The sequence below is a fragment of the Nasonia vitripennis genome, chromosome 4 (genome assembly GCF_009193385.2).
Source record: "Nasonia vitripennis strain AsymCx chromosome 4, Nvit_psr_1.1, whole genome shotgun sequence".
NCBI classification, from domain to species: Eukaryota; Metazoa; Arthropoda; class Insecta; order Hymenoptera; family Pteromalidae; genus Nasonia; species Nasonia vitripennis.
Window position 1 is genome coordinate 318,949 of NC_045760.1, and position 27,194 is coordinate 346,142.

The following is a 27,194-nucleotide window of genomic DNA, read 5'->3' on the forward strand; positions in this document are numbered from 1 at the left end:
TTCTTGACTAACGTATATTTTTTCAATGAAAAGAATTTAAAAAGTAAACTTGACAATTTGTACCATGACAAATAAAGAGAATTAGCGTGGAAGAGCGTGGCGGTATCTTTGAAAAATATTTCAATGGATTTGCAATCATAGGTGTACCGCTAGGTAGGTGTTTCGCTGGATTTTGTCCACGTTTTATCTACAGCACCCATTCTCGGCAAGCATTCATTGAAATTTGAACGTCTACTGCACAAAGTAGTTACCTTTAATCAATGTTATTTCATAATATAAAAGAAATTTAAATAATATGTACATCGGTGGTGTTTTATAAAAGCTGTATTCCGATATTATCGAATGAATCAATCTATGAATAGTTGTTACTACTTGCGCAAATAAACACATGCTGATAAAAAAAACAAACGTTTCCTTCACTTTTCCTTAACAACCCATTAATTACAAAATTTATTCACTTAAAGTTTGTAGACTTTACACTCGCTTATATGTATGAAAAATTGTATCACTGTATGAAAATGATCTATTAGCTAAGTTAAATTTACAGTACGTATTTTTCCAATAGCTCCTGCTTTTTACGCAAAAGCAGAGCCTCCTGGATTTCCCTTTGGCTAGGTATGTGCATTTGATTAGTTTCCATCTCTTCACCTTCAGCTGCAGGTTCTGGCTGCTTGTCATCTTTCTTCTTCTTCCATTCCTCAATTAATAGTTCCCTGTCATCCTGCTCATCTTTCTGTTCTAGAGGTAAGAGTATGCCGTCGTCGTCATCTCTGTAGCCATAGTAATCTGCATCAATGTCCTTCATCAGCTCTGCTCGGGTCTTACGAGGAGGTGGTGGAGGTTCTTGTTCAAACAATTCTCTGACCCCGGGAAGGTCTTTCGCTGCTCCAAAATATTTGTAACCTCGGTTACCTGGTACCTGAAAACATTAATCTCATTGATTAGTCTGATAAAACCAAATTTTTAATTAAGAAAATCAACATGGAACGTATTCATACCTCTCTTCCTTCGTGATCCAACATGCGTGGCCCTGTTCTGGAATAATCCGGACCTCCCAATTCTTTAATTTGAACTTCCCAATGCCTCTTTTCTCTGAGTAGTTTATTGATTTCATCATTGAGATCCCTGATCCTAAATTCCCCCAGACCTGCATTCTGGATTTGAGCTACTTTTTTGGCTATTTCTCTTATGATTTGCATTCTCCACTTTTCTGCTTTCCGTAAATCTTTGCACTCAGAGGCCAGATATGGCCTCCTCTCCTGCTCTTTTTTTATTCCATCGTTACAATGTGCAGCTCGCCATCGAGCCAGTGTGGTCCTTTGAAAAGTCGAAAGTTTGTTGATTAAATAAAAGTTTGTAAATATTAATTGTTTATTACATAGCGGAAAATACTTACATAGCCTTTTCTGCATTACGCGCCTGAAATAAACAAATTATGATTCATTAACTTAGTTTGCATCGTATGGTTCATTGTCAAATTAAAATCAATAATTCGACGATATAAATGCCTAAAAGTTGGGCTTTTTCAAATTTTCGATAGTTATACTTACCATTTTTGACGAATTTTTAGGTTATGCTTGAAACGCACGGCGAAAGACGGAACTGCAGTGCGATGACAGCGGGTTATATATGTATATTGGGATGTTGATACTGGACGCGGTCACCATTGGTTGACGTCTTTATGAACGCGAATACGACGACGACGTGAAGCGGCATTTTTGAATGGCATTTTAGGGACGTTTTCGATACATCTTAATTCTTTCGTACCAAACATGCTTCGTAGCTATACTTTGGTTGATGGCAAAATTGGCTACTCAGCTGAACCGTTTGTCTGTTTCTGTGTCATATGAATTGATTATAGCGATAAAATTGATTATGTTCAAATCTTGAAATCGAAGAGAGAGAGAAGAGTAAGTAAAAACTGTTGAAATAAAAAAACCGTTGAAAAACATAGTGATTCTAACAAAAATCCTAACTCAAGGTTCGAGATACCTACTTCCTATATGTAATAGGTACTCAATAGACACAGAACAAAGCCGACACGAGCGCGCGGCCCATTTGAAATTTTACTATGTGATATTCACCTTGGGTATTACCCACCGCTTTATACATAGCCAGCGTTTCTCGGCTTCCTGCATATGCTACGTATAGAGACTCATCGGTATGACGCAATTCCCGCTTAAACAGACACATAACATACCACAAACTGTACGTATATAATGTTTATAGGTATTTTACAGCTCGGAATAAAAAGAAGCCGCGGGCCTCTTCCTAGTCTTCATCACCACGTACGCCTTTCGTGCGTCGCCGCATCTCCTCCCACTACCGAATTCGTGGCGTTGGCGGTTGGCCGTTGGCGGCGAGTCGGCGACTTCGCGGCGGTACCTACTATCTCTCCTGCATCGCAGTGACCATCTCTCGATACAGCGATCAACGAACCCAGGACGCGTATTCAAAAGCCGCGCGCGGCATTGTAATAATAAACAGCGTAAGTAAAGTATAGGTAAGTAATGCGAGTGTTGATTTCTCTTAAGCGAGAGCTGACCCGTGCTATGTGTGTGTTGATATATAGAGAGAAAATTCTGGGCCGAATACGTAATCGAGGAGATCTCGAGCGACGCCGTCACTGGGGCAGGCACATTCGGCATTAGACGAGGTGAAGCGCAGGTGAAGTAGCTTCTGTTTACCTGTTGCGTGGCGTCGGGCGTGCACAGTCGGCGTCAAGATGAGCGGCAACGAGGATAAGTACGGTGAGTCACTGCATGTTTTTGCATACGCCGCTGCGAAAGCTATACTCGATGATTATAGTTATCGATCGACGAGTCTGGCGTTCACGCTTTATTTCAGCGCTTTATTTAGCTAGCGCTGCGGGGAATTTACGTATATGATGGAATATTGTTTACAAAGCGATGCACGCGAGATTTAATAGCTTCTTATCAGTGCTCTTTTTTTTAATGAACTATGTTTTTAAAAAACTTTGAGGGCTTGATTTTTTATGCTCCACTTTATGTGATAAACACATGAATTTACTGTAGTTAAAACAAAATTGTTCATTCGTGTCAAAAGGGGAAAAAATTGCATACGATCCACTATGGAAGGGTCCAATGGAAACCATCAGATCTCCCACGGATCGGATTTGGCTGATCACATTCGTAGTGTACTTACTTATTTTCTTCTCTATTGGAATATTTAGTAAGTATGAATCTCACATGAAATCACGGAAGGTATTGTATTATGTGTAAAACTTACCAACCCTTATTCATTGTATATTTTAGGTTTCAGTGCTGGAAGTCTTAATAGATATATTGTTCCAACGGATAGTCACAATAGAGCATGTGGGGTTGATGCAGATGTGATTAACAAACCCTACCTCTTTATTTTAAATCCAAAGGAATGTCTTAATGCTTTGCTTGAAGATTGTCACTCTCCTAAAATTTGTGTACCTAAATGTCCAACTGAAAATTTTATCCTCGATCCGTCTTTATCCATTGAGCAAGTTAAAGCAAAGTTAATTTGTGACAGCGATGTCAATACTACTCTCATCAAAACTTTTGATCAAGTTGACCAACTTGTTGCTCTTGAAAGGTGTGCCAAATGGTACTTGGAAAGTGACCATCTATATAAATACTGTTTGCCGACCAAGGTGTGGGAAGGACATCAAAAAGAAACTCTCAATGCTCAACAATTAAACCAAACTAGAATAATGATCGAAGCTCTTAAATCTGTTTGGGCTGAATTTCGTGAAAATACCAGCATTGCAATGTAGGTGACCTTGCACAAACTTTGCAAACATTAACTGTAATGCAGTTATGTAATTTTATGTTCTTAATTTTCAGAAAACCAGCGATTATTGCTATAATATGCGGTACAGCCATTACTGTGCTCTTTGTTGTTTTATTGAAACGATTTGCTGTGCAATTTTTTTATTCTTCAATTGGAATATTTATAGTGGCTTTGGGAGCTTGCGTTTACTGGTTCAGTACAAAATACGCCCAAAAACAAGGACAAACTGAACTTTTCTTTCTTATTTTTTTTGTTTTAATGATAGTTGGCATAATAATAGCAGTCATATATTTCCGAAAAAAAATTTATTTAGCTTGTCTACTAATCAAGGAATCCAGCAGGTGAGTTAATTGAAATTTTGAATTACATTTTTTGAAATCCAATAATCTATATAAATATACTTTACCTCATAGGGCCGTGCTGCACATGTCAACAACATTGGTTTTTCCAATACTTCCAATTTTATTGTATACTCTAGTTATAGTATACTGCACTTTAGTATGCCTTAGTGCACAGTCCATAGTAAAATCAGACTACAGAATTGATGTTCCATATTTGAATAAACAGTTGGAGAATTGCGTGTGTGAAGCTGATAGTTTCAAGCTCATTGCTAACGAACCATGTGATCCAATTAAATTTAACAACAAATGCAAAACTTCAAATGGAGATCCTTGTTTGTTTACGCAATGTCGGTTGGATAACAAAACTAGTCCTGGTTATGTATATGCTCTCCAAGCAGTAAATGGTCTTGGTTTTTATTGGCTCATGTTCTTCATATCTGGCTTTGAATACATGGTTCTTGGTGGAACATTTGCATCTTGGTATTGGACACTCAACAAAAATAATGTTGGAAATTATGCACTGATTGAAAGTACATCAAAGACTCTAAGGTATTATTATTGAGCAAACTCGATTTAAAATTAATTTGATTACTTATGGGGGTCTATGAATAATTATTAATTAACAAAAATTGTATCTTTGTACAGATACCATTTAGGAACTGTAGCAATTGGTTCTCTTATTTTGACAATCCTACAAATCATTCGGCGTTTTCTTGAATCTTTAAAAAAGAAAGCAGACAAATCGGAAAATGGAGTTGCACAAGTTGCAATGCTTTGCTTGCAATGTTTGTTTGCCATACTGGAATCGTTCTTGAATTTCTTAAGTTACAATGCCTACATCATGTGTGCTATTCATGGGAAAAGCTTTTTCAAATCCGCAAAGATGGCTTTTAACTTGATTATGAGGAACATTATTAAAATTGTGGTAGTTGATAATGTACGTATACAAATTTTAAGATAGCGATTTATCTACAATCTCTTTAAATGTTCCTGAATGTTTAATATGTGATATAACGTTATAGGTGGCGTCTCTGCTATTTTTCATCGCCGAAGTTCTGATTACACTTTTAGCAACAGGTGGTCTTTACATGTTCTATCATAATGCTGAATCAACTGAACAAGGGCCTATGGTGCTGGCTCTTGTTATCACTGCTGTTGGCACCTTGATAATTGCTACAGTCATGTTTAAAGTACAAACCATAGCAGTAAAGACAATATTCCTGTGCTTTGTCGAAGACACTGAACGCAATGATGGTTCAGAAGAGAGGCCTTATTACATGAGTAATAAATTGAAAAAATTACTTCAAAATGAATGAGAAATGACGTTGCGATCTTTAAATAAAATCGTAATTTGATATTCTTATGCAAATCAATTTTATAAGAAATGAAAAGTAGTAAGTTGAATTTTAAATTTTACAAGTTGAACATTTTATACAGTTTTATAGTTACGTTTTTTTTTCTTCATATTATTACACTATTACAAAAGATATAGTAAACACATTGCTAAGACTGCGCTTACCAGCAAATTAATGATATTCAGAGACATTGTGACTATTGTACAAAAAGCTTTATGTGGTGATAAAATTTATGTTTTTTCAGTGATACAATTAATGTAAAATCTATACATTTTCATGTCATTAACTCTGAAATATTTGAGCACAAAGATATGTACAAATGGCCTGTACAACTACAAATGGCCTTCCAGTATGATTTTACAACTTTCTCAATAGTTTCTCTTCTGCAAAAGAATGTTATACAAATATATCTCAATTTAAAATAATATATATGTATATTCTCTAAAAGTTGAAATTTTCATGACATTTTATTGTAAGTTTTATGTATAACAATATATCTAAGTAATAGCTATGTATTTTTATAAGCAGCATATGTGTTGTATGTTTTGCGAATGTGAAACGCTAAATATGCAAACGTGCGTGTGTGTGTATATATATATAATTGTGTACCACGGACTATCTATTTTTATCAAGAATAAAATCGCTTAAATTGATACCATTTTCGTAATTTACCCTCTTGTGTGCGAAATATGAAGCATATAGGTGTTTTTTCTACTAAATAATACACTTTTACTTTGATAGATATTCAACTTTTTATTATAAAAATGTTGGACATTTAAAAATATACATGCGCAATCCTTAAGCATATATACATTTATGCAAATCAATATTCACATATTTTTATTTTCCTGTATAGACAATCCAATAAAATGCTGTCCTGTGGCTAAATTGTTTTAAAACTTTTATAAATTTTGAAAGACATTGTTTCGGAGTTACCTTTAAGCACTATTGATTTTCAATACTCAACTTAATGGCTATGAACTTATTTAAAAAAAGTCTCAGTAATTTATCGATAAAAAATGAGAAAAGTAAATCAGCGTTTGGAACGTTATTGAACGCACTGGTTAATGAAATGATCGTGAAAAACGTGTGCGCCTGTGTGGGCTGTAAGGCTGTAAGGAAAAACGGCAACTCCTCTTGTTATTTGGGGATCAGTTTTATCAGTCTTCCACTGTGCTTTTAATCGTCTCTGGGTATACCTGTTTGAGTAAAAATCTTTGTAATCGATCTATCTCTATAGATTAAGTGCAGTGTCTTTAATATTTACAAACAAGCCACGAAGTCCATATACCACACTTGTGTGCGAATCTGGACTTTGCATTATCGCGTTCTAGCTACTATTGTATATCTTCTGGCCTATTCATGCGTATTTACTTGTCGACATTACATTTGTCTGCGGCGTTTTACCGAGGTTGCCCGTCTTGAAAATTCAGATTAAAAAACCGATCATCGAATCCTCGCTTTGTTATATTTATATTATATTATATACTGCCGCATTTGACTAAATGCAATGTTAGAAAGCTCCTGGCTAAACACACGTATACTTGGCTAATGGCTATCACACATCTGTTATATTTAAAATCGCTGCGAATTAACTATATAAGTATAGTCGACTCCGTTCTCGTCATGAAATCAATGCTGAAATTTGTACATTATTCTGGTTCCGATCGAGATAGCAGTTTAACAAACGAAGCTGGCTTGCGGATATGTCGAATGCCTAAACGAAAACCCGTCTCAACGGTTAGTCCCTCTACATATCTGAAGTTGACACATAGGTACGTCGATTCCGTCGTCCGACGTATAAGTGCGCTAATCTCGGCGAAGTGAAAACTCAACGACTATCCTGCAACAGCCAGATCGGGTTAACGCACCACCGGCTCGAAGGATAAAAGACCCTCGCTGGCCGTTGCAGAACAAGAAGAAGAAGAAGAACAACAACAACAACAACAACAACAACAACAACAACAACAACAAGAACAATGAATTTGAATGTCGACACCAAGAACGAAAGGTACACAGGTATCGAGGTGACGGTCAGGAGAGCTAGGAGAGATGTGTGTGTGTGTGTGTGTTTAGCGGCATCACGGCAGCACGGAACGACGATGCAGTGGGAGCAGCTCAGACGTCGATGCCAAGTAGCTCGCGACTGTCGACCCTCGAGAGCCGACGGCGCAGACTGCGCCGGCGAAACTCCTTCCATCAGACGGACGCGCGTTTGACGCGCAAACTGGTGGTGATCGAGGGCGGCCTGTAGCCCTGGTAGCCCGAGGAGTCGAGGAGCTCGGAGTTGGTGGCGCCGAGGCAGGTGCACGAGCAGACCGAGACGCAGTCGTCCGTCTCGTTGGACATGGGAATGTGCCCGGCGAGCAGCTTGCCGTTCACCGCGACCACCTCGCCGTCGAGGGTGAGCACGTGGTGCGAGGCCGACTGGAGCTCGTCGTCGCGGCGGACCTCCTCCGCGTTCCTGCGGGCAGTAATGCGAGGCTCGGGTGAGAACGCGTTCGCCGTGATTATTGGGCGAATAAGTAAGTACCTATACTCACATGGTCATGAAGCGCAGCACCAGCAGGTTGATGCTGGCGGCCACGACGGCCAGGCCGAAGAGGATGAAGACCAGGCTGAGCGCCACGTAGCCCGGCTTGTTCGACAGGGCTTGGTCGTTCTGAAAGCGAGGAGGGAGTTTCAGCGGCGGATCGCGTATAGAGGAGCTGGGAGTCAGCGAGGACGCACCTGGAGAGCGACGTAGTCGCCGAAGCCGATGGTGGTGAGCGTGACGAAGCAGTAGTAGAAGCTGTCGAAGTAGCTCCAGCCCTCGTACCTGGAGAAGACGGCGGCGCCCGTGGTGATGATGATGCTGGACAGCAGCCCGGTGGCCAGCATGAGGTTCATCTCCGTGGCCTCGGTCTTCTGGCACTTGAGGTAGGTCTTGGCCCGGCGGATTACCACCGAGGCGAACTTGTTGAGCCGCTCACCGATGCTCTGGAACATGACCAGGCCCAGGGGGATGCCGACCATCGCGTAGCCCATGCAGAAGGCCTTGCCGCCGACCGTCACCGGCGTCGAGTGTCCGTAACCTGAAGGGCCGGGTTAAGGGGCGGCGATCAGAGAATCATCGGAATTCAAGGGACACGCGGTGGTTGCCGTACCTATCATGGCCAGCACCACGGTCGCGAAGTAGAAGGCCCCGGCGAACTTCCACTGGGGGCCGGCCTTGTGCGGCTTGTTCTCGATTATCACGATCTCCACCATGCGGTAGTCCTCGACGGAGATGTTGTACTTCCTCATCATGTTGCGGCGCACCTCTGCAACGAGCACAAACGAGTGAGGCATCGATTCGAGGGGGCGGGAAGGGGTGGCTCGATCGGCCAAGACAAACCAGACAAGAACTCCCAGCGTCTGCGCTCGGTGTCGGACTCGAGCGCGTCGAAGACGGCCGCCCCGATGAGCAGGTACGTGAAGGTGCACACGACCAGCGACAGCGTCCTCACATTCTGCCTTTTCATCTTCTCCGGTCGATCCCTCTTGTCCTCTCGGGCTGGCTGGCTGGCTGGCTCTCTCTCTCTCTCTCTCTCTCTCTCTCTCTCTCTCTCTCTCTCGACCAGGGGCGCGCGCGCACTTGCGCACGGTGTCACGAGTCCGCGTTACACCGTTATTGCGTTAAGACGAGGACAACGGCAGCTCGCTCGGATCCTCGGGGGCCGCATAATACCAGCTGCTGTCGGCTCAGCTCGGCACCGTCCGGACGCGCTGGCAGGGCTGAGAGGAAGACTCGCGACACTGACTGCAGCCCGCGAGACGCGAGACGGGAGACGGGAGACGGGAGACGGGACGGAGATGTATTGATCGGATCTTACCCCCCGCGCGCGAGGGCTTGGAAATGCTGGATGCGCGGCGGCCGGTGACGCAGGATGCTGCGCGGGAGGGTAAGGCAGGCCGGATCTGCTAACGCAGGGATCTGCCTCTCGATTCTGGCTGCGTTCGTTTTCCTCCGCTGCAGTCGGCGTTGTGTGCGCAAGCTTCATTCGATTAACGGACGCGCCCGATCGATGCTCATTTGAACGATCATCGCTGCGGCGGCGGCGGCCTATACGCCCCGAGTGCCGCAATTGGACACACAGTTTTGTGCATTATTGAGAGAGCCGCACGTATTTCACGCGGTCCTGGCAGCGCGCCTCGGCTCATTCGGGAGTCGTCCCAATGATCGGAGGCTCGCCGAACGCGGCAGCTCTTCCGCCTCTTTCGCGCGCGAAGCACGTCCCTGCGCCAGCGCGGGAGAATCCGAATCGGGCCACATTTCCCTTACGCGGCACTCGTCGGCTGCTTTGAATAAAACGGCAATTTCCACGGGACGCCAGCCGCTTCATCCCGCGCGGCGCAATCGTAAAAGACGCCGTTGCAGCGGCGACCGGACGGAGAAACGAGATATCCTCGCTCTCTCAGCCGCGAAAAATCTCGGCTGCGTCGCGTCTAATTGGAAGAGCGAATGAAGAGATACGCGAGAGGCGCTTCTCTTTTTTTTACGATTGCGGCCTGTAATTACCCCCCCCCCCCCAACCTCATTGCCCTCTCTCTAAATGCGCTGCCAGCGAAACTAGCTGGACTTGGTTCGTTTTCGTTTTCGGCTTGCTTATCGCATGTACACACCTGAGCGAGAGAAAGAAAACACGCGGATCCTTGCTAATAATGGAAACCGCTCCTCCCCTCGACGAGAGACGGAAAATAATAGAATTTCTCTGACCCCTGCGCATTGCGCGCTCCCCTTATGGCTCCGACCTGAGACGAAGCGGCATAATAAGAACGTTCGTTATTAAAAATAATTCTGAAGCAACAAAGCATTGCGAGAATTCCGTTATCTAGGTAAGCGCCCCTCGCGCCGTTTCCCGGATCGATGCCAAGGATTACGGTTATCTCGCCGCGGGGATTCCCGAAAAGCTCGTCCGCGCGCTATAAAGCTGCATTGTCCGGAGTCTATCTGCGCGCAAAAAATCTTGCATCTGGGGAGGTGTATACGCGCGGGTATAACGATGAGCGTAAATTTTTACTGCCCTCTGCGCCCGTAGTCAATCGATGCACGCACGGCGATGTATACAGGGAGTCGCGCTCGTAAAAGACGAACCGTGCGCAGGGCCTAAATTGCGGCGGACTCGTAGACACGCTCGAAATGCAAATCTGCTTTATCGTCGTGCCGCGATTATGAAAAAACAACTCGAGACGTCGCGGATAAAAAAGCTCTGCGAAATCGATCAGTGCGCGATCCCCTCCCTCCCGAGCAGCCTCGGACGTAATCCGGCAGCGCTTTTTACATCGCATAATCCGACGTCCTCTCCTCGTGCCGTTAATCGCACTTAATTAAACGCTTCCATCAGTCATTTAGCCAGCGCCGAGTGCTCTCTTTCTTTGTTTAGTCGGCTGGCGGCTGGAAAGCGGGTTACGGAGCTCGAATAAAATGTCGAAACCGCCAATACATCGGCGGGAAGCCCCGGCCTACGCGCATATTGCTCCATAGATCAGTCCCGTGCGCCGCTCCCGCGGCCGTAATTTAACTCGGAACCGCGAGAGAAGGAGAGCCCTCCCCGAATCGGAATTACCGAGCAGCCGCGGTATGTAACGGTAAATAATCCAGGGAAAATTCGGCCGCCGATAAACTCGTCGCTCGGGCCGGCGCTAAGACCAATCGGCCGGAAAAAATCGGACGTCTCGCGCTCTCGCCATTGTCGCCGAGAGATAAGGGCCTTTAGCGACGGGATTTATATACCGCCGCTCGACCGAGACGACTCTTACGTCCACGAGATTTAACCCTCGCCGTGTACGCCGAGGGGCGAAATGAATGGAGCAAGCGATGTAATAAAATATAGCTTTATTCGACCAAGTACCGACGCTCAGTCTTCTGGATACAAATGCAATGTCGTTGTAGAAACGGGAGTATTCTTGTCGCAGCAGTCAGGATGAGAAGCTCCAGAACTGAAAGCTCAACTTGGATGAGCCCCATCCTAGGCCCCTGCCTTCGGTCTCGCCTCCCGATCCTTCAGCTCGGCGTCCAGCTTCTTGCAGTGCGCGAGCAGCTCCAGGGCGAGCTCGCTCAGCCTCTGTTCGTAGGTCTCGTCGCGCTCCATCAGAGCGTAGACCGCCTCGTTGCTCGACCTGTAGACGAACTCGGTGTACAGGTCGTCCGGCGAGGCGAACGACTCGTGGACCTCCTTGCTGAGCATGAGGGAGGGGTAGTAGATGGCCGCGGCGAAGAGTGCCGCGAGTCTCGCCTCCTCGTACTCGGCCTGCAGCTCGGCCAGCGTCGAGATCGGCTCGAAGCCGTTCTTGCGGAGGGTCTCGCAGAACTCCAGGTGGTAGGCCTCGACGGCCGAGTCCTCGTACTTGGCGCGCGTCTCGCCGGTCGTCGTGAAGTAGATCATCTGCGCCAGGTCGAAGGCTCGGGGGGCGTACCTGTGGGGCGGGCGGTTCAGTCGCGTAGTTCCGTAATCGAACCGATATAGGTATATGCGTACAGGCGACGAACCTGGTCAGCTGGAAGTCCACGAGCCGACACTTGGGCGGCTCGGACTCGTCGAACATCATGTTGAAGGACCAGGTGTCTCCGTGGCAGATGACGAGGTTCTTCCCGTTCTCGAAGTACAGCCAGTCGAAGACCCCGTCCAAGCTGCCGGCCAGCAGCTCGGCGCACTCCGCCGCGGGCTCGTTCCTCCCGGCGACGGTTCGCGCGAGCCACTCGACGATCAGGAGCTTCGAGAGGTCCAGCTGTTCGGCCGTCTTGTCCAAGACCCTCTCCTGGCAAGCTGTCGGGGCCAGGTCCCTGAAGGTCTTGCCCTGCAGAAAAAGAGCGCAGCGTTATTACCGCATTATCGCATTATCGCATTGTCGCGACACATCGAGGGGCCTGGGCTCGGCGCGCGCGCGCGCGCACCTGCTCCTTGATGAGGATGCTCTCGGTGACGTAGGAGGCCGCGTGGAGCCTGGCCTGCGCCCGAGCCGCCGCCTTCAGCCGCTCCTCGGCCAAGAGGATGCCGTTATCGTCGACGACGGCGAAGCCCTTGGCCCCGAGGTCCTCCAGCACGATCACGTCCTCCTTCGCCAGGTAGCAGCGCGGCGCGAACGAGCCCGTCCCGGGGGCGTAGCTGTAGAGCCGCGGGGCTATTTGCTCGAAGAACTCCATCTCCTTCTTGCGGACCTCGAGCACGGCGAGGGCGGCCAGGAGGAGGGGGGGACCGGTCGGGGCGAGCTTGGCGAAGAAGCCGAGCTTCTCCGTGACGAAGTCGTCCTCCGGCTTGGGCTGCCGTTTGATGGTGATTTCGAGCCGCTGGTGCGAGCCCGAGAAGCCGGTCTGCAGGTCGGAGAAGCCTCGGAGCTGGTAGTCCAGGATGTCGGCGGGTCCGCCGATGGCCCGGCCCACGATGAGTTTCACGTCCTCGGGACTGATGGCCATGGCCTGCTTCCTCCTCGCTGCCTTGGGACTGGCCATGCTATGCAGCAGCTGCGCGACGAGTGCTGAAACTCGAAGAATTTTCACAGCTTATCTTCTATTTGTACTGCGAGCACTCGATTGCGCCATCGGCGTACACTGACAAAAAAAACACAGCCGTTTCTACTGTAAAACACGGTAGTTTTAGCGAGTGGCCACTCGTTAAAAGAACTATTTTCTTAAGATTTTTGGTGGTTTAATAGGTGATACATAACCTAAATATCCTCGAGATAGAGACAGCTCGCCGAGAGCTGCCAAAACTACCAGTGGCCACTCGCTGTTTTTACTGAAGAGTCGCTACTGTGGTGACACTCGCTAAAACAGCCGCGTTCTACAGCAGAAACGGCTGTTTTTTTTTTCGCGTAGAGACTAGAGTGCAGGCAGTTTCAAAATATTCAACAGTCGTACAGAGCGCTTTTGAGCGCCAATTGTTGGTGCCAACTTGACGCGCCTGTAGCGAATTTTTCGCCCCACTCGTACCAACCTGACGAGGAACTCGGCGAATGCAAACTGCGTCGCGCACTCGCGTCGAGAAAGTATTTCCCTCTCGCCGCACGGTTAGGTACGCCAGAGATTCGCGCTGCAACTACGCGAGCAACCACTGCACCCGGTTCTATAAACTGCTTCTGTGTTATTGCAGCGCGTTGCGTATAGGCACTTTCAGCGGTCGGGGTCGACTGCTGTAGCCTCGTGACTGCGGGCCCCCCACTCCGCTCCGCTCGCTATAACTCTACGTATACCGATCTGCTGGGTGTGTATGCAGTGTGATTCATCTCCCTGTGCACCTCGACGCGCGGCGCTAGTGCGGTGCCATCAAGAGATAAACTCGTTCCGACAACATTACGAGACAGGTTCCAGGCTGAAACAGGTGCGCAGCTGCTTTCCAAAGAGCCCGATTAACTCGCTCGGATTGCATAGCTTCGGGAACCTTTGCGCCACTGAGCCGGAAATGCAATTTAGCGGGCCGCGTGACATTTCAAAGCGGGCTCGCGGAGTGTATATAATATTATGCGCACAGCCGCGCGCGTCTCGACTCGCCCGTCCGAGTAATGAAATTCGCTCGGAGCCTGGGGGCAGCGGAGTGCAGCGTCGAGCGCGCTTGCGCCTATTAGAAATTGCGCTCCATTATCGCTCCTGATTTTCCATTCGGCTCCGCCGGAACACCCACCTATACGTACTGCTGCTGCACAGAGGAGAGAGCCTCGTTTTGCGCAGCTATACCGGCTATATTGCAGGAGGATACGAGACCCTTCGCTCGCGAAGCTTATGCGCACTTGCCGCCGGTGTAATGCACTTTGTCGGAGCCGCCACGGCGAGCACGGCCTTTTTCGCCCACTCTAATTGCGCCGATGTCACAAGTGACAGAAGAACGCGATGGCTGCAGCTGCTCGCTATGCGGTATTCCATTTCAACTTTGAGCCGCAACTTTTCCATCGCAAACTTTCGGCCGTACCGTTCGTCAAGTCGAGAGCGCGCGGCCATTCTTTCTTGACGGAACAATTACGCAAGTTTGCCAAACGCGCCGGAGCTCCGGGAAATCCACGTGACGCGAAAATATAATGCTTCTCCGGGAGCTCGCGGTTCATTCGAGTTTGAGAAAATAAGACGATTCACTCGAGAGCCGACCGTCAGCGGCGGCTATTTCAATTAGCCGTTGCTGGCCCGAGTTTTTAGCGGAAAATCGCGACGGGGTATACCCGCGAGGCGCAATCCGAGCGATTGGATAAGAGCCCCGAGGCTTCCCTCGGCGCGCGCGCGCGCGCGCGATAAATCAGAATCAGGCAGCTGCGTCTTACGAACGCGTGTAATCGGATGGAATCGGCACGCGATTCAGCGGAAGGAAAGTCGCATTTTCCCCATGCATTTGCTCGCTGCAGTCGCTTTTTCTCGCGCCTGTCGCGAGCAGACAGATGGAACGTAGAGACTGCGTAGCCGTGAAATAAAGGAGCTCTGCGGCCTGCTCGTAAAGCGTCTCAGCTAGAAGAGGGAATAAAATGATACGGAAGGTGCCCGCGGGCAAGGCTTTCGGCTCCTTTGAGAGAGAGAGAGAGAGAGAGATAAAACGCGCGAGACGGAAGATGGGATCCGATTCTTCCTCCGCTCCCTTTTTTATCTCGCTTCCGCCTCTGCAGCCGGGCTGGGAGGGGAGGGTGTCGCTTTACGAGGGGATGATATTGAAAGAATATACTCGCTCCCGGAGCGTATAAGCATGTATAAGCATAGGAGGCGCGCGTAAAAGTGCCGCCGCGACGAGTGCGAGCGTCGGCGTGATGAAAATCGATTTCGTTTCTATTTATCGCATGCGACGGACCGCACGTCCATTCTCATTGAATGCGATTCGCCGGCCGACGGCGTTCCGGCTCAGCGAGCTCCCCGTGATCTCGGATCTCGGTTACGAGACTGTCCCGACTCGCTGCACGTACACGACGGAATTAGGAGGGATCGGTGCGAAATCGAAGCGGTATAATGAGCAGCACGACGCGTGCGCTGTAAAAATACCGGCGGCACTGCCCTACGTGCTCTGGGCAATCTATCTTTACAACTTGCAGTTGTCGCGAGCACGTCCGCGGCGAACTTCACCTCGGACGAGATAACCCAAAGGGAGTCGGGACGACGAGTATATATACAGCGCGTGAATCACTCGATCAGCCGAAAAATGGCACCGCGTCGCAAAAAGCCCGCTCGATACGGAAGGAAGAACGGCCCCAACGTCGAGGAGTGGGTCTACCGCTTCCTCGGTGCGTACCGCGTCCGCGTGGGATTTTCGATTTTCATCGATCGCAAGTATTTGGTCGATTGCAGGGAACCTCGCGGCCATCGAGGCGAGTAAGCACCGAGCGGCGACGGTGCGCTTCGCCAGGCCCAACTACGTTTCACAACCGCGCTCGATCGCGCGGAGCAAGAAGCTTGGAAAGTACCCGTCGCGCAGGATAACGAGCCGGCGACGCTTCCGGCCCCCGACGCCCTTCTCCTGGGACCGAGTGGCTCGAGGAGCAGCTGCAAGCTCAGGGGAGGAGGCGGCTCCGGCGAGGGATTCCTCGGGCAGCGGCCGGGACCGGGCGCTGCTGCAGAGGATCAACCGGTACACGAGGGCCGGCATCAGCGAAGGTCCGACGGATTTGACAAACTTTCGTCTTCGAGTCGCTAATGCCCGAATCTAGCGGGCGCATCACAAATATCACTGCGACACTGGCGTTCGCAGGTAAGCGCCGCGCGAAGCGCTACGTCCAGAAAGCCCTGTCCTTCGCGCTGGAGAGGGGTTACCTCGTGCCGGCGGATCGCGAGGGCAAGCTGCTGCGCGTCTCCTGCATCCTCGTCAAGCCCGCCGCCAGGAAGCGGCAGCGCCGGCGCGGGAGCAGGAGCGGCGGGAGGAAGTCGATCGCGGGGCAGGGCGACGAGAGCAGGCGGAAGCGGCAGGCGAGAAAGCGGCCGAGCGGGGCCGTCGCCCTAGAGAGGAAGACGTTAGTCGGCGATAAACTTTTCCACTCTTTAGTCGAGCTCGGATCTCCGCTGTTTGCGCGGAACGCCGCAAAGTTCGCCGGCCGTAAAGACAATAAGCGCGCGCTTTTTACGAGGAAAAGTATGCAGAACTTTTGGCATCAAGACTTTCGCTCGTAAAAGGGCGCGCGCGCGTGCCGGGGGAAAAAACAAGGCCGGCCGAGCTAGTGCGCGCAAATCAATTATGATCGCGTTACTCGCCGCGCGGCTTATCAGTCGCGGAAAAAATGTAATCCGCTCGATCAAGGGGAGCTTGAAAAAACGGGGAAAAAGGCAATCACGGCCCGGGGGCGGGGGAAAGAGAAGTTGCAGCGCGCCGCGGTAATTCACCGCGGGTTTAAAAGCTTCTCGTCGCCGACGCGAGTAGGACCAGTGGGAGTGTCTTAAAATGAAAAGCTCGCGTAACGCGATAAAATTTCCACGACTTTGCGCACAGTTTGACGCGCGCATAATCAGAGAACTCGGCTAATAATTTTGCAACTTCCCTTGCGCGCGCAGCGCGAAATCAAACGGGCTGCGAAGAGAAAGTCTGCAGTTTCCTCGAGAGAAATCTTAGCGAGGCGCGCACTCTAGAAATAACATCGAAACAACTCAATAACGTCGCCGTAACGGCGACTGCATCGCGGCTATCGTGAAATTGTCCTTCCAAGAAATGAAATGACGCGAGCTCCGAGTACAGATTCGCTTTTTATTTATCGCGAAGAAAACGAGAAATACATAGCGATAGCATCGCTCCTAAACCGAGAGGAAATTCCGTTTTACTGCAGCGCAGCGCCGCGGCAGTTTATTTCTCTTCTCTTTGCCTCCGATGCCGAATGAGCAGTGAGTAAACTCGAAGCGAGCCTCGGACGAGCAAAAGAGTAAAAAGCGGACCACGTCCAAGTCGTGCGTCGAACCCCGTATATAACGCGAGCTTCGCTTATCCGCAGCTCGAGAGGCTCCCGAGGCGATGGGACTCCGTGCAGCGGCAGTCCCTCCAGGAGTGCCCGTCATCACGAGACGCTGAGCGCGAGCGAAGTCGAGAAGAGGCCGACGACGCTGCCCGCCGCGAGCGCCGCTCGGCCGAGCTCGGCCCCGGACACCCGCGGCCCCGAGTGATCCCCCCCCCCTCCCCTCCCCCAACTTGGCTGGCGATTTTTCGAGAGAATTTACTTTTTATCCGATTTTCCCTGTACTTTGCGCGCTTGTTTCGTGGAGGAAATAAATTCGCTTCAAGTCTTTAACTGCGCGGCTGCCCTTGAACAATTTTATTCCCGGGTACTTTGTTCCGATGCCCGCGCGACGTTCGCGATCGAAGCCGCCGGAAGCTGGCCGGCGAAGAAGAAACAAAAGCGCCGCGAAAAGCCGAACGTCGCGGTCGCTCTCTTCCTCCCCGCGATCACACTTGTTTCAGTCGCGGAGACGCACGCACGCACGCACGCACGCACGCACGCACGCACGCACACACGCTTCGCCAAACCGCCAAATTGCCGCTCGCCGTCGTGTCCTCCAGAGGCAGTCTCTCACCGCGATCCCCCTGAAAATCACCGGAAAGTTTGTCGGCGCCTCCGCAGCAGAGACCATGGCCCCCACGAAGCGGCCCCGCGAGAACGCCACGAGGAACCGCGACAAGACTAGTGAGTCTCTTTCTCTCTGCGTTTGAAACGCGCCCATCGACGTTTTGCCTCGCGCGCGCTGCCGGTCCATCGATTCGATTGGCCGGTGAATTTTTCATCGGTGCATGGTCGGCACGGGCTTCTGAAATTTTCAAGAGCCAGCCGAGCGCCGCGTAATCTCTTCCAAGTCCGGCAAACACTGTTGATGACGAAAACCGCAGGGCGTCGCAAGCGCGCGCAGGAGGTCCGGCCGCTCTTCAAGTTCATGGGCCAGTTGTGCGGCGAGGAGTGCGAGCAGGACCTGACGCCGGTGTCCGAGAGCGCCGGCCGGGGCTCCGCGCGCCGAGACAACGGCAGCAGGCGCCGCGAGATGCTGGACGACGCGGAGATGGACGGGATCGCGGAGGAGCTGAGCGACGAGGAGTACGACGAGCCGCGCAACCCGGCGCCGGCCAGGTCGGGCCGCCTCGCCAAGGCCAAGCTCAGGAAGTCGGGCCAGGGGGGCCAGGCTAGCGAGATGCCGCTCAAGATCGGTAAGTGTGCAGCGCGGGCTCGTCGCCGGAGCCGTCGGGCCTCGGACTGATCGGGGGCAATCGCTGCGCAGGCGTGCAGAAGGCCATGCGCTACATCTGCGAGGCCCTGGCCTTCGGCCTGCAGTCGGGCTACCTGACGCCCAGGGACAGCAAGGGCAAGCTGCTGCGCGTGTCCTCGGAGCTCTTCCAGACCCCGGAGCCGGCTCGCGGTCGCGCTCCGCCGCGGAACGGCCCCGAGGGCAGCGAGGCCAGGGCCGATCGCCGGCAGAACCGCAGGCAGCGCCGCCCGGAGCCGAGCGACTCGCAGGCCGACGGCAAGCCCGACGACGAGGGCGCGGCGGTCGGCGCGGCGGTCGGCGAGCGCGGGCAGCAGCGCTCGAGGAAGCAGCGCAGCAGGTCCGGCAGCAGGCACAAGCGGCGCTCCGGCAAGAGCCGCAGCAGGAGCCGCAGCAAGCGCAGGCACGGCAGGAAGCGCTCGGGCCGCAGGTGACTATTCGGCTCGTTCGACTCTCATTCCGCTCCGAGCTCTCCCAAAGAAAGCTCCTTTCCGACGCAGCCACTCCGAGAAGCCGGAGGCGGAGCTCCGCGCCAAGCAGATCAAGCCCGAGCAGGAGCCCGAGCAGGACGAGATGGACGAGAACGGCAAGGAGTCGTCGGGCGGGCGCAACGAGGACGACAACGAGGACGGCAAGAGCGCCAAGTCGACCCTCAACTCCGACAGCCAGAACAGCAACGAGGAGAAGAAGCGCGCCGACGAGGACGGCGCATCCGACGAGGACGAGGACGAGGACGAGGACGGGAGCGAGAAGAATAAGTGACTCCCGAAATTCCCCGTGCTCCGATGCTGCCCAGCCGCAAATTACGTGCGTCCGTGAAGCCTGTTTGTTCGTGCGACAGTGACTTGTACCTCATTTTGTGAATACACCTTTGCTTCGTAACTCGCTTCTTGTTTTCATTCGGGATCTCGGTGTCCGTCGCTGATAAGCGCCGTTGATGGGCAGCGAACTCCGAGGTGCTTTTGAACCGTTGGCTCGCCTCCGCACGTATAAACGTTGATCGGTCTCGAATCGAATGCCTCCAAAAGAGCCCCAAGCATCGATCCCAATACCAAATTCAATTGTCCCGACGGCCGCTATTTTCGTTGGCTGCGCGTCCCCGGGAAAAACGGAAAATCTTCACAGGCTGATTCGATAGTCTTAATTGGAAGCAGCCGAATGAGGAAGCAGTCGATTCCGCGTGTGCGCGAGAGCGCGGCTGGGCCGGAGCGGCGGGGTAGAGAGAAAACAAGGAAGGCCGCGTGCGATGTCGAGTGTCGGCGTAGGGCTACACGACTCGGGCAGTAACGGCCTGAGAAAAGTTAATTATGGAGAGGAAGAGAAGGGGGGATTAGTCGAGAGCTCTCCGGACTTGGAATTATTATTACCCCATATTCCGCTCCGCCCACGCGATAACCATCCGTCTCGACAATATGGCTGCAACGTACTTACGTACGCGCGCGTGCATAATTTCGAGCGATCGCGGGCTTATCGCGCGCCGGGGAATATACGGGCGCCGAAAACAACCCTCGTAAATTGCGCATAAATACGTAATCGCGGGCTTGTGTGGCGCTGCTGACCTTAGAACGCGAGCGTGAACCCTCGCGGAGATGTACTGAAATCGAGACTGACTTGCGTTATAACAGCCGTGACGCATCGATTAGTGGCTGCAATTTTTCCAAGATAACTGCGAAATTCGGTGCTCGCCATCGTCTCTTTGTTTTTATTATCTCTGCCGGGTGCGGAGTGCTTCGCTTCTACGTTTCCAGCTCTCTCGCTCACTCTCGTCTGAAGCGTATTCCATTAAAATAGACAGAGCGAGATGGCGTATAATTCAATCTGCGAGAGCTGTCTTAGATTATTAAATTCGAGCGAGCCTTTATCTTATACTTAATAGTCGGTGCATCGTTTCGCGCTAAAAATTTGTTTCCACCGGCTGCAAACAATCGGCTTTACTCCTGCGACGAAGAGTAAAAACACTGGATATCCCGCGTCGTACCACCGGGAGTTTATCGTCACATTCCGGGAGATCGAAGCGTAAAAGAAAGTAGATGGGTGCGGACATTCTTCCAAAAATTTCATCTGCACTCCGAGGCTGCAGGAACTCCCCGCTCCCGAGCCCCAATCTCGGCAAATTTAGCGAGCCAAGGCAACCCGTAAAATAAAAAAGCAAAGAGCTAGGCAAAAAGGCAAGTACCGCACGAGCCGTACGCGCGTGTGTCGCCAGCGGATCGATGGCTCGGCTCGCGGCGGTTGCATCTCGTCCGCGCCGGCGGCGCGCACCACGTGGAGGGCTTGGCGCCGGCGTCGCGCTCGCGCCGAGGAGGGAGAGAAAGCTTCTGCCGACGACGAGCCGCGCAGTCGACTCGCGGCGCCGGGGCGCAACGCAACCGCCTGTATTGGTACGCGCGAGCGCGCGCTCTCTGCCTCTCTTCTCGCTGCGCTCGACGACGATTTTTCAGAGTGAGCTTCCTGTTGTGCCGCACGAGTAGGCTGGATCCGCGATGCTCGAGCGCTGAGCGCTGCCCCAGCAGAGGCTTCCTCGGACGACTCGCAGGTACGTGTCTGATAATTACGGCCAGCCCCGAGTTTATCGGGCTTGACAGTGCGTAGATAGCGTATGCCAAAATTGCGCCGTTCAATCAATTATGCCCGCCGGGGATAATTGATATTTACACCGCGTCGTTAACTGCGTCCTTCGGTGCGCGCGCGCTCGCGCTGGTGGATGATTTTTTTAAATTAAAAATTCCAATGTCGTCGGTCCGTGTTTCCGCACATGCCAGTCCGACGAGTGATATTATTTCTACTGCCCAAGGGCTCTCCTGTATAGACCCATTCGTATGTCAGAAAGCGAAAGGGGTGTTCCTTACAGTTGCGGCCTCTCGTGGGTCTCGCCATAGCCGAGCACTTACTACTTACTTACTTCAGCCGTTTGGACTCGCGCGCGAGGATGGTTAATTAAAAATCAGCCCCTGTCTCGCATTCGCGTAAACTCGGAGCCATCAAGGTGAGTAAAAGCGCATATAAAGTTTTTTAAAAATAATACACTGCGCCTCGTGGCACATCGACTTCTCTCTTGCCCCGGCGTGTGCTCGCGTAGCGTCGTTCCGCGCTTCTTAATTTTTGCCAATTCTCCATTACTCGCCTTCGTAATGCCCGCACGCATGTCTCGCTCTCATGCGAAGCCGCTGAAACGCTGGCGGCACGTGCGCGCATACGTTGCGTCGCGAGCGCGAAAGGTCAACGAAATGATGACACGCCTCTTCCATTCAGCGACTTGACACTTTCCTTCATCGCAATTACGCGACGTAAAGTATCGTTGACTTTGGAAGCCATTAATATCCCCAGTCTATACAAGATACCACGGACGAAGGCCGCCACGTGGCTGAACGTTAAATTCGATAACCCGCGCGACAAGTCCGGCTGCAGCTACGGCGATGCGGGTGAAAGTTATTAAAACGATCCGCGAGATACTGCCCGTCACTCCCGCGGTCTAATGGGCGAGTTCGAGGCTCTAGCGCCCAGCCACGACGGGACTCTGCGGGCTCTTTTGGCTCCGATTAAATTTCATCGGCCTCGCCGGGCAGACGCAGAACCGACGTATGTTTGCACTGGAAATCGAGAGCGAAGGCGGGAGTTTTTGCTTCTTTCTTCATCGGAAGGCCAGAAGCGTTATTCACTTCGTTTCGAGGAGTTCGCGGCAAGTTACAAATTGTTCAATATCGGAATCTCCCGGGGAGCGTTTGCGGAAGTCTTAAATATATATCGGGGAAGAAGCGACGGAATACTCGACTTTCTCCGAGAATTCTCGGATTCTTCAAGTTTGTTCAAACTGGCTTTAATTATGTGGAAAAGTATTCCATTTCGTTAACGCGAGCTCCGTAAGCGGCTGGTTGTTATGAAATTCACTTTGTAAAGTGGGAGCGGAAAGCTCGGACAAAATCCAGCGCTTTTGAAGCCTCAAGCTTGTCGCTGCGTGTGCGCGTTTAATTAAAGCGCGCGCGATCTCTGCCATAAGCAGCAGCGTTTCGAGAATTTGCATAACGCGCAGTCTCCTCTGGTTTCGCGCTTTTCCGAGGCCGAGTAGAGCTGGAAAAAGATGTCGGCTGTAATGAGTCGATCAAATGAATAATAGCAGCCCTGGGAGAGAAGCGATCGAGCCACGTGACATTCGGCAGTCTGACAGATGCTCGGAAGACTCGCGAAGAATTAATCAAGCGAGATCGGCATTGCAAAAGAGGCTTCCGTGTCAGCGGGTGTTTACGCCTTGAATTTTATATCGCGAGGAGCTTTCGCGCCTCGAGCCAAGGGACGCGTGACTGCGCGTTATTCCGCCTCTGTAATTATGCCAATGAGGGAGCCCTTATTTACTGCCAGCGGTTTTTGACACATTGGACGGAAAGGAAAACAGGTCGGCCTGTACGATAAATCATTATGGAAAGCGTCCCGAGATAATATCCTCTCTACACGATGTCTTGCGGATGACGGCTTCGATTTTCCAAGGCACACGACGGCGTTGCGCTAAAACGATGAAACTCGCGCTCCGCGTGTCACCTCGGAATTCAGTTTTATACGCTCCGGCGATAACGTTTATAGCCGCGCGCGTAATCGCCGACGACGATTAATGTTTGCGCGCGAAGGAATAAACGATGAATAAACGATAAGCCGCGACCGGGCTAATCCCTCGGACAATATCGATGTCCATCACGCTGCCCATTCAAATCGGCTTTCTTGCCGCAGTTTGTTGGCGGCCGATCGAGAGCGAAACGTGTCCCGATGAAATTAAGACAAGAAAACGTGTGGCAAGAAAACGTGACAAAACTACCGATTCATTTACGCGCCGCTACAGCGTATACGCACGCTCTATGTACGCGGAAATGCAAATTTTTGCATTGACGTACATTATGCGCGCTTCGTAGATATCCTATATATTGTCCGCGGGATCGTATTTTATTTGACTGCGATATTGCTGGAATGAAAATATTTTGCGCAGCATCCATCAGCATTTTTTTTTATTTACGATGTGCTTATTATATAACGTATTCCATTTCAGCATTTTATTGTGATCGACAGCTTTTCACGTTGCATGCCGCCTCGCTCGCGAGAGAAGCGAAGTTAAAAATATAGATGGCACTTTATGACTTTGTAATCCGCACATGCGTCAATGAATTCTCCAAATAATATTCGCGTATTACTGACACTTATACTGGCAACTTGTAGGGATCGTCAATAATTAAATCCATTGACTCGTGATTGCTCGGGTCGTAAGCAAATTACAAAGCGAAATCCATTGTTTACAAGATCACGTTAATCGATACAATAAGGGCTGAATGAATAGAGGCTACCATCTGTATATCTGGAGAGATTCGATACAGTTAACAGCGTTGCCTGCTGAAAGAAAGGACCCGCATAAACTCCGCGGAACCCAATCAAAGTTTCGATAAGGACTTTTTTAACGAGGAGCCTTCGAAAAGCCCGACTTCTCCCCCGGCAGATATTCGAATCTTGCGTGCGCGAGAAACTCTTCTCTGCCACCGCGCGAGCGATGCTTTATGGCCCGTACATCCGCTGCATACCTTCCTATACTGCGGATGACAGTGTTCCGCGTACTTTGCTAAAAAAAGGGCGCGCGTACTCGGACCTTGGTTTTACGATAGGGAGCAACTATTTCGGGCATTTTTGGGCGAATAAAAATTTTTATAGCCGCTAAAAGGGAGATTGGCGGACGCGATAAATGCTGGGGCGAAATTCATGTCTCGGAGGGCATGCATTGAAAATAATCGCGAAATTCAGCGACACGAAAGGTTATTATTAGTGCGGTACACCGCGTTTATTTTTCATAATCCAGCTTTTCTCGTGCAGACATAAAAATAGCCAGGCAACGTGACGATATGCATGCATAAATAGAGCGTAGCAGCGCCAGCGTAAGCATGATTATAATATAAAAATATTGTGCTCTCAGAGTTCATAGGAAAGCGCAACGAAGAGCAAGCGTGCGCGGCGAAAATACTGGATTGCTAAAGAACAAACTAACGCGAAATTCGAATTAATACGAGTGCGGCACTAGGGCCAAGTCGAATAATTTATAGCGCAATAAAGAAATAATATACGTTGCCGTGTGCTCTGAAATTTATTCATGCTCCGCGTTGGCTTTGACGCAGCGCAGTCGTAAATTCTTTATTTGAATAACCAAAGTTTCACTGCCCGCAGTGCAGCCCACGCGTCTCTAAAAAATGATCTCGCCATCGTCCCTGCGTAAAGATTGAATCAATTCTAAACAGCGTCTCTGGGGACGTACTCAGAAGCGCGTGCGAAAATTGTTTCATCTCCAGAGTGCGGACCTCGCCGCGCAACTTTTCCACGAGGCACGCAGTACATTATACAGTAAATATATAACAATGAGAGCTCGGAACTTGGCGCGAAGCGAACTTTTTTGCAGCCAATCTATTTGTTTTTCCTTGCGCGTAAAAAGCATACTCCCTGCAGCTGAAAGCAATCCATTCCCCCGGGAGAAAGAAGGTTCGCTCGTCTTATCGGGGAAATTGCATTTGCGCGTAAATTCGCGCGCGACACTGCGCGCACTCGTATAATCCAGCGGGCGAAATGACGGCCGACGTCCCAGCAATTATCGACATTGAATCTCAATGAAGGACGGGAGTCGAGGAGCGTCGTTTGCCCCTTATTCTTCCTTCCTTCCAATTATTCGGCGGCGGGGACGAATTTCCAAGATTTTCAGCTCGATCTCGCTGTTTTGCTCCGTCGATTTCGTTCGAAAAAGCAGCCGCTGCACTGAGTAACGACGTTTGAATTAATTTTGTTTCCTCGGTGCAGGGGCCAACCCCTCGATCAATGCAGTAGATCGTTCCCGCGTTAAAAGCTCGACGGATCGCTCTTCCTTTTTGTCCGCGAGATTTTGCCCGGCGAATTAGCGCGCGCGCGCGCGCCGCAGCGTTCAGCTCTTTTGTGTTGTTCCGACGCGTCGCTGTTGCAGTATACAGATGGGCTTTAAGCTCGTGCAGTTGGACTCGAGCCAGGCTGCTGCGAAAAAGTTCCGAGGAATCCGGGCGCACCTTTGTTTATCAAAACTTTGCAGTTTTACGACGCGTACGCCGGAATGTCAGCACAGCGGAGAGCGACGATTATTATGCTAATATTGCAGGAAGCTGTTACACGGTGGAGGTTGATAGTTCCGTTGAAATATTCATAAATCCCCCCTCGCACGTATATGGTGCGAGCGATAAATTAGAAGATAAGCGCGGAATATTTAATAATCTCGCGAAAGTTGGCCAACTTTTACAATAACGTTCCTCGAGCGCACTCCATCGAGCGCGAAATCGTATTCAAGTATACGTGCCCCATTCCGCCGGAGAAATCCGCTGAATACGCACTCTCGATAACTCGATAATCATCGTTTAGACCCCGTCTATTTCCGCGATGGTCCAACTTTGGACGTATCGCACTTCCGCCAGGCAGTGCAGGGGCACTCTTTTTTACGCTTTTATGCTCATGCGGCGGACTGCGGAATTCGAATTATTTTATTGTGCTCTTGCGTCGGAAAGGTAAACAAGGTCGAGAGATGCAAGGTAGACAGCCGATTAATTGCCGTGTTGGACGGAAAGGGATCGCACTCGTGTGCTTTCCTTGCGGGGACGTCGAAAACAGCCCGAGCACAATGCGCAGCCGTAAATCAATCAATAACCGGGCGACGTTCGAGTTCGAGAGGCTTCGTCGCGAGACAATAAGCCCATAAGTGTGCGCATAGTGTAACATATGGAACGTCGTGCGCGGCGCCAATCGGCTTTATCAGCGGATAAGGATAAATTATGGCGCCTTTGTGAGGCCGCGCTTATGAATGGATATGGCGTAGCGCTGCGCGGCACGCGAGGAGCTCTCTGCGTAGCATCAATGACTCGGCTAATGATGCCCCACGTGACCTGCCTGTCGCCCGACCTTCCGATGTCATAATAGAACGCGCGGGCATATAATGCCATACACGTTTACGCGCCGAAGAATCGCAGGAGCATTGCGCCCCGCGTTAATAAAATATGTTATCTGCGGCCCCGCGGCGCTCATTCGAGCATAGTCGTGACAAGGGCGCGCGCTTTAATTAAAAGCGCAACAGTTCGCAGCCGCACGCTTTGACAAACAGCGCGCGAACGTAATCGCTTTATCGAATGCAATTAGCGCGGTTATTGATAATTTGCATAAAGAGCTCTGGCTGCGCCGCGCGGCTGATTCGGAAAATTGGAATGCATTCAACTGCGACGCTTGATTAAAACGAGCGCGCAACGACGCCGATGATGTCGCGATCGGTGGCGGATAAAGTTTTATGCTTCTGTTTACTCGCATCGAAAATTCCTCTCAGCCGTATCAGAGCCGCGTTCCCTCAAAAATGCGCTCATTACCTTGGACTGGATCGCGGGAGAGCGCAATAGCCATGATCCACCCATACGCGTTCCAAATATTTATTCGGCCAGCTAGAATTTTAGACAACGGAGCCATCGATGAAATCGCTCTCCCGCGCATTTGCGGTCCTTGAAAACCGCCGCCGCCGCGCAGCGAGTTTCTCATTTCATCTCGGGA

The 27,194-nt window shown here is 50.6% G+C and overlaps 6 protein-coding genes and 1 long non-coding RNA gene across 14 annotated transcripts in view; 4 read left to right on the plus strand and 3 right to left on the minus strand.

The window, feature by feature from the left end:
- Nucleotides 1-306: 306 nt before the first annotated feature.
- On the minus strand, nucleotides 307-2,685 carry LOC100123400 (pre-mRNA-splicing factor ISY1 homolog). 2 transcript variants are annotated; one of them, XM_032599906.1, is made up of 5 exons: nucleotides 2,085-2,319; nucleotides 1,551-1,837; nucleotides 1,397-1,419; nucleotides 999-1,317; nucleotides 307-919 (listed from the first exon to the last, which is right to left on the minus strand). In XM_032599906.1, exons 2-5 carry the CDS (start codon nucleotides 1,551-1,553, stop codon nucleotides 542-544), a joined length of 723 nt encoding a protein of 240 aa, XP_032455797.1. In that variant the 5' UTR covers nucleotides 1,554-1,837; nucleotides 2,085-2,319; the 3' UTR covers nucleotides 307-541. The 2 variants fall into 2 exon arrangements, with proteins under 2 accessions (XP_032455797.1, XP_016840634.1); XM_016985145.3 differs by having other exon boundaries at nucleotides 411-919; nucleotides 1,551-2,685.
- Nucleotides 2,378-6,132, plus strand: LOC100123395 (CTL-like protein 2). Of its 2 annotated transcripts, none has more exons than XM_008213409.4 (8): nucleotides 2,378-2,488; nucleotides 2,573-2,750; nucleotides 3,067-3,192; nucleotides 3,276-3,762; nucleotides 3,837-4,124; nucleotides 4,197-4,673; nucleotides 4,770-5,061; nucleotides 5,147-6,123. In XM_008213409.4, the coding sequence occupies exons 2-8, from the start codon at nucleotides 2,726-2,728 to the stop codon at nucleotides 5,438-5,440; spliced, it is 1,989 nt and encodes a 662-aa protein (XP_008211631.1). In that variant the 5' UTR covers nucleotides 2,378-2,488; nucleotides 2,573-2,725; the 3' UTR covers nucleotides 5,441-6,123. The 2 variants fall into 2 exon arrangements, with proteins under 2 accessions (XP_008211631.1, XP_001607035.1); XM_001606985.6 differs by having other exon boundaries at nucleotides 2,386-2,503; nucleotides 5,147-6,132.
- LOC100123386 (two pore potassium channel protein sup-9) lies at nucleotides 5,575-9,343 on the minus strand. Its single transcript, XM_001606975.6, has 5 exons — nucleotides 8,856-9,343; nucleotides 8,626-8,781; nucleotides 8,210-8,553; nucleotides 8,023-8,141; nucleotides 5,575-7,943 (listed from the first exon to the last, which is right to left on the minus strand). The coding sequence occupies exons 1-5, from the start codon at nucleotides 8,980-8,982 to the stop codon at nucleotides 7,679-7,681; spliced, it is 1,011 nt and encodes a 336-aa protein (XP_001607025.2). The 5' UTR covers nucleotides 8,983-9,343; the 3' UTR covers nucleotides 5,575-7,678.
- Nucleotides 9,344-11,319: 1,976 nt separating this feature from the next.
- LOC100123381 overlaps nucleotides 11,320-27,194 on the minus strand; it is a 44,488-nt gene continuing 28,613 nt past the window's right edge. Inside the window, exons 1-4 of one of the 5 annotated variants that reach the window (XM_008213401.3) lie at nucleotides 13,435-13,936; nucleotides 12,396-12,982; nucleotides 11,991-12,298; nucleotides 11,320-11,917 (exon numbers count right to left, since the gene is read on the minus strand). In XM_008213401.3, the coding sequence (XP_008211623.1) occupies nucleotides 11,470-11,917; nucleotides 11,991-12,298; nucleotides 12,396-12,950 (1,311 nt within the window). In that variant the 5' untranslated portion in view covers nucleotides 12,951-12,982; nucleotides 13,435-13,936 and the 3' untranslated portion in view covers nucleotides 11,320-11,469. The other 4 variants (XM_016985253.2, XM_008213398.3, XM_032599891.1 and 1 more) reach the window with 4 other exon arrangements.
- LOC103316967 lies at nucleotides 15,967-17,290 on the plus strand. The gene is made up of 3 exons (XR_004227412.1): nucleotides 15,967-16,058; nucleotides 16,153-16,411; nucleotides 17,216-17,290. It is a non-coding gene; the product is annotated as an uncharacterized LOC103316967 (long non-coding RNA).
- On the plus strand, nucleotides 17,752-19,514 carry LOC116738588 (putative RNA-binding protein Luc7-like 2). The gene is made up of 4 exons (XM_032599900.1): nucleotides 17,752-18,064; nucleotides 18,265-18,576; nucleotides 18,648-19,062; nucleotides 19,133-19,514. Exons 1-4 carry the CDS (start codon nucleotides 18,010-18,012, stop codon nucleotides 19,392-19,394), a joined length of 1,044 nt encoding a protein of 347 aa, XP_032455791.1. The 5' UTR covers nucleotides 17,752-18,009; the 3' UTR covers nucleotides 19,395-19,514.
- LOC100123353 overlaps nucleotides 20,960-27,194 on the plus strand; it is a 40,701-nt gene continuing 34,466 nt past the window's right edge. For both annotated transcript variants that reach the window (XM_031928576.1, XM_031928578.1), the window contains exon 1: nucleotides 20,960-21,168. The gene's annotated coding sequence lies outside the window, so the exon portion shown is untranslated. The remainder of the gene's footprint in view (nucleotides 21,169-27,194) is intronic.

Excerpts from the sequence above, each read along its gene's own strand:
- LOC100123400 (XM_032599906.1), bottom strand. Across the intron at positions 1,318-1,396 it reads CGTAATGCAGAAAAGGCTAT|GACCACACTGGCTCGATGGC; the intron begins GTAAGTATTTTC and ends GACTTTTCAAAG. Across the intron at positions 920-998 it reads TGGATCACGAAGGAAGAGAG|GTACCAGGTAACCGAGGTTA; the intron begins GTATGAATACGT and ends TAATGTTTTCAG.
- LOC100123395 (XM_008213409.4), top strand. The coding sequence starts at position 2,726 with ATGAGCGGCAACGAGGATAAGTACG. Across the intron at positions 3,763-3,836 it reads GAAAATACCAGCATTGCAAT|AAAACCAGCGATTATTGCTA; the intron begins GTAGGTGACCTT and ends CTTAATTTTCAG. Across the intron at positions 4,674-4,769 it reads AGTACATCAAAGACTCTAAG|ATACCATTTAGGAACTGTAG; the intron begins GTATTATTATTG and ends ATCTTTGTACAG.
- LOC100123386 (XM_001606975.6), bottom strand. The coding sequence starts at position 8,982 with ATGAAAAGGCAGAATGTGAGGACGCTGTCGCTGGTCGTGTGCACCTTC. Across the intron at positions 8,554-8,625 it reads CGTGGTGCTGGCCATGATAG|GTTACGGACACTCGACGCCG; the intron begins GTACGGCAACCA and ends CCGGCCCTTCAG. Across the intron at positions 8,142-8,209 it reads GCGACTACGTCGCTCTCCAG|AACGACCAAGCCCTGTCGAA; the intron begins GTGCGTCCTCGC and ends CCTCGCTTTCAG.
- LOC116738588 (XM_032599900.1), top strand. The coding sequence starts at position 18,010 with ATGGCCCCCACGAAGCGGCCCCGCGAGAACGCCACGAGGAACCGCGAC. Across the intron at positions 18,577-18,647 it reads CGAGATGCCGCTCAAGATCG|GCGTGCAGAAGGCCATGCGC; the intron begins GTAAGTGTGCAG and ends ATCGCTGCGCAG. Across the intron at positions 19,063-19,132 it reads AGGAAGCGCTCGGGCCGCAG|CCACTCCGAGAAGCCGGAGG; the intron begins GTGACTATTCGG and ends TTTCCGACGCAG.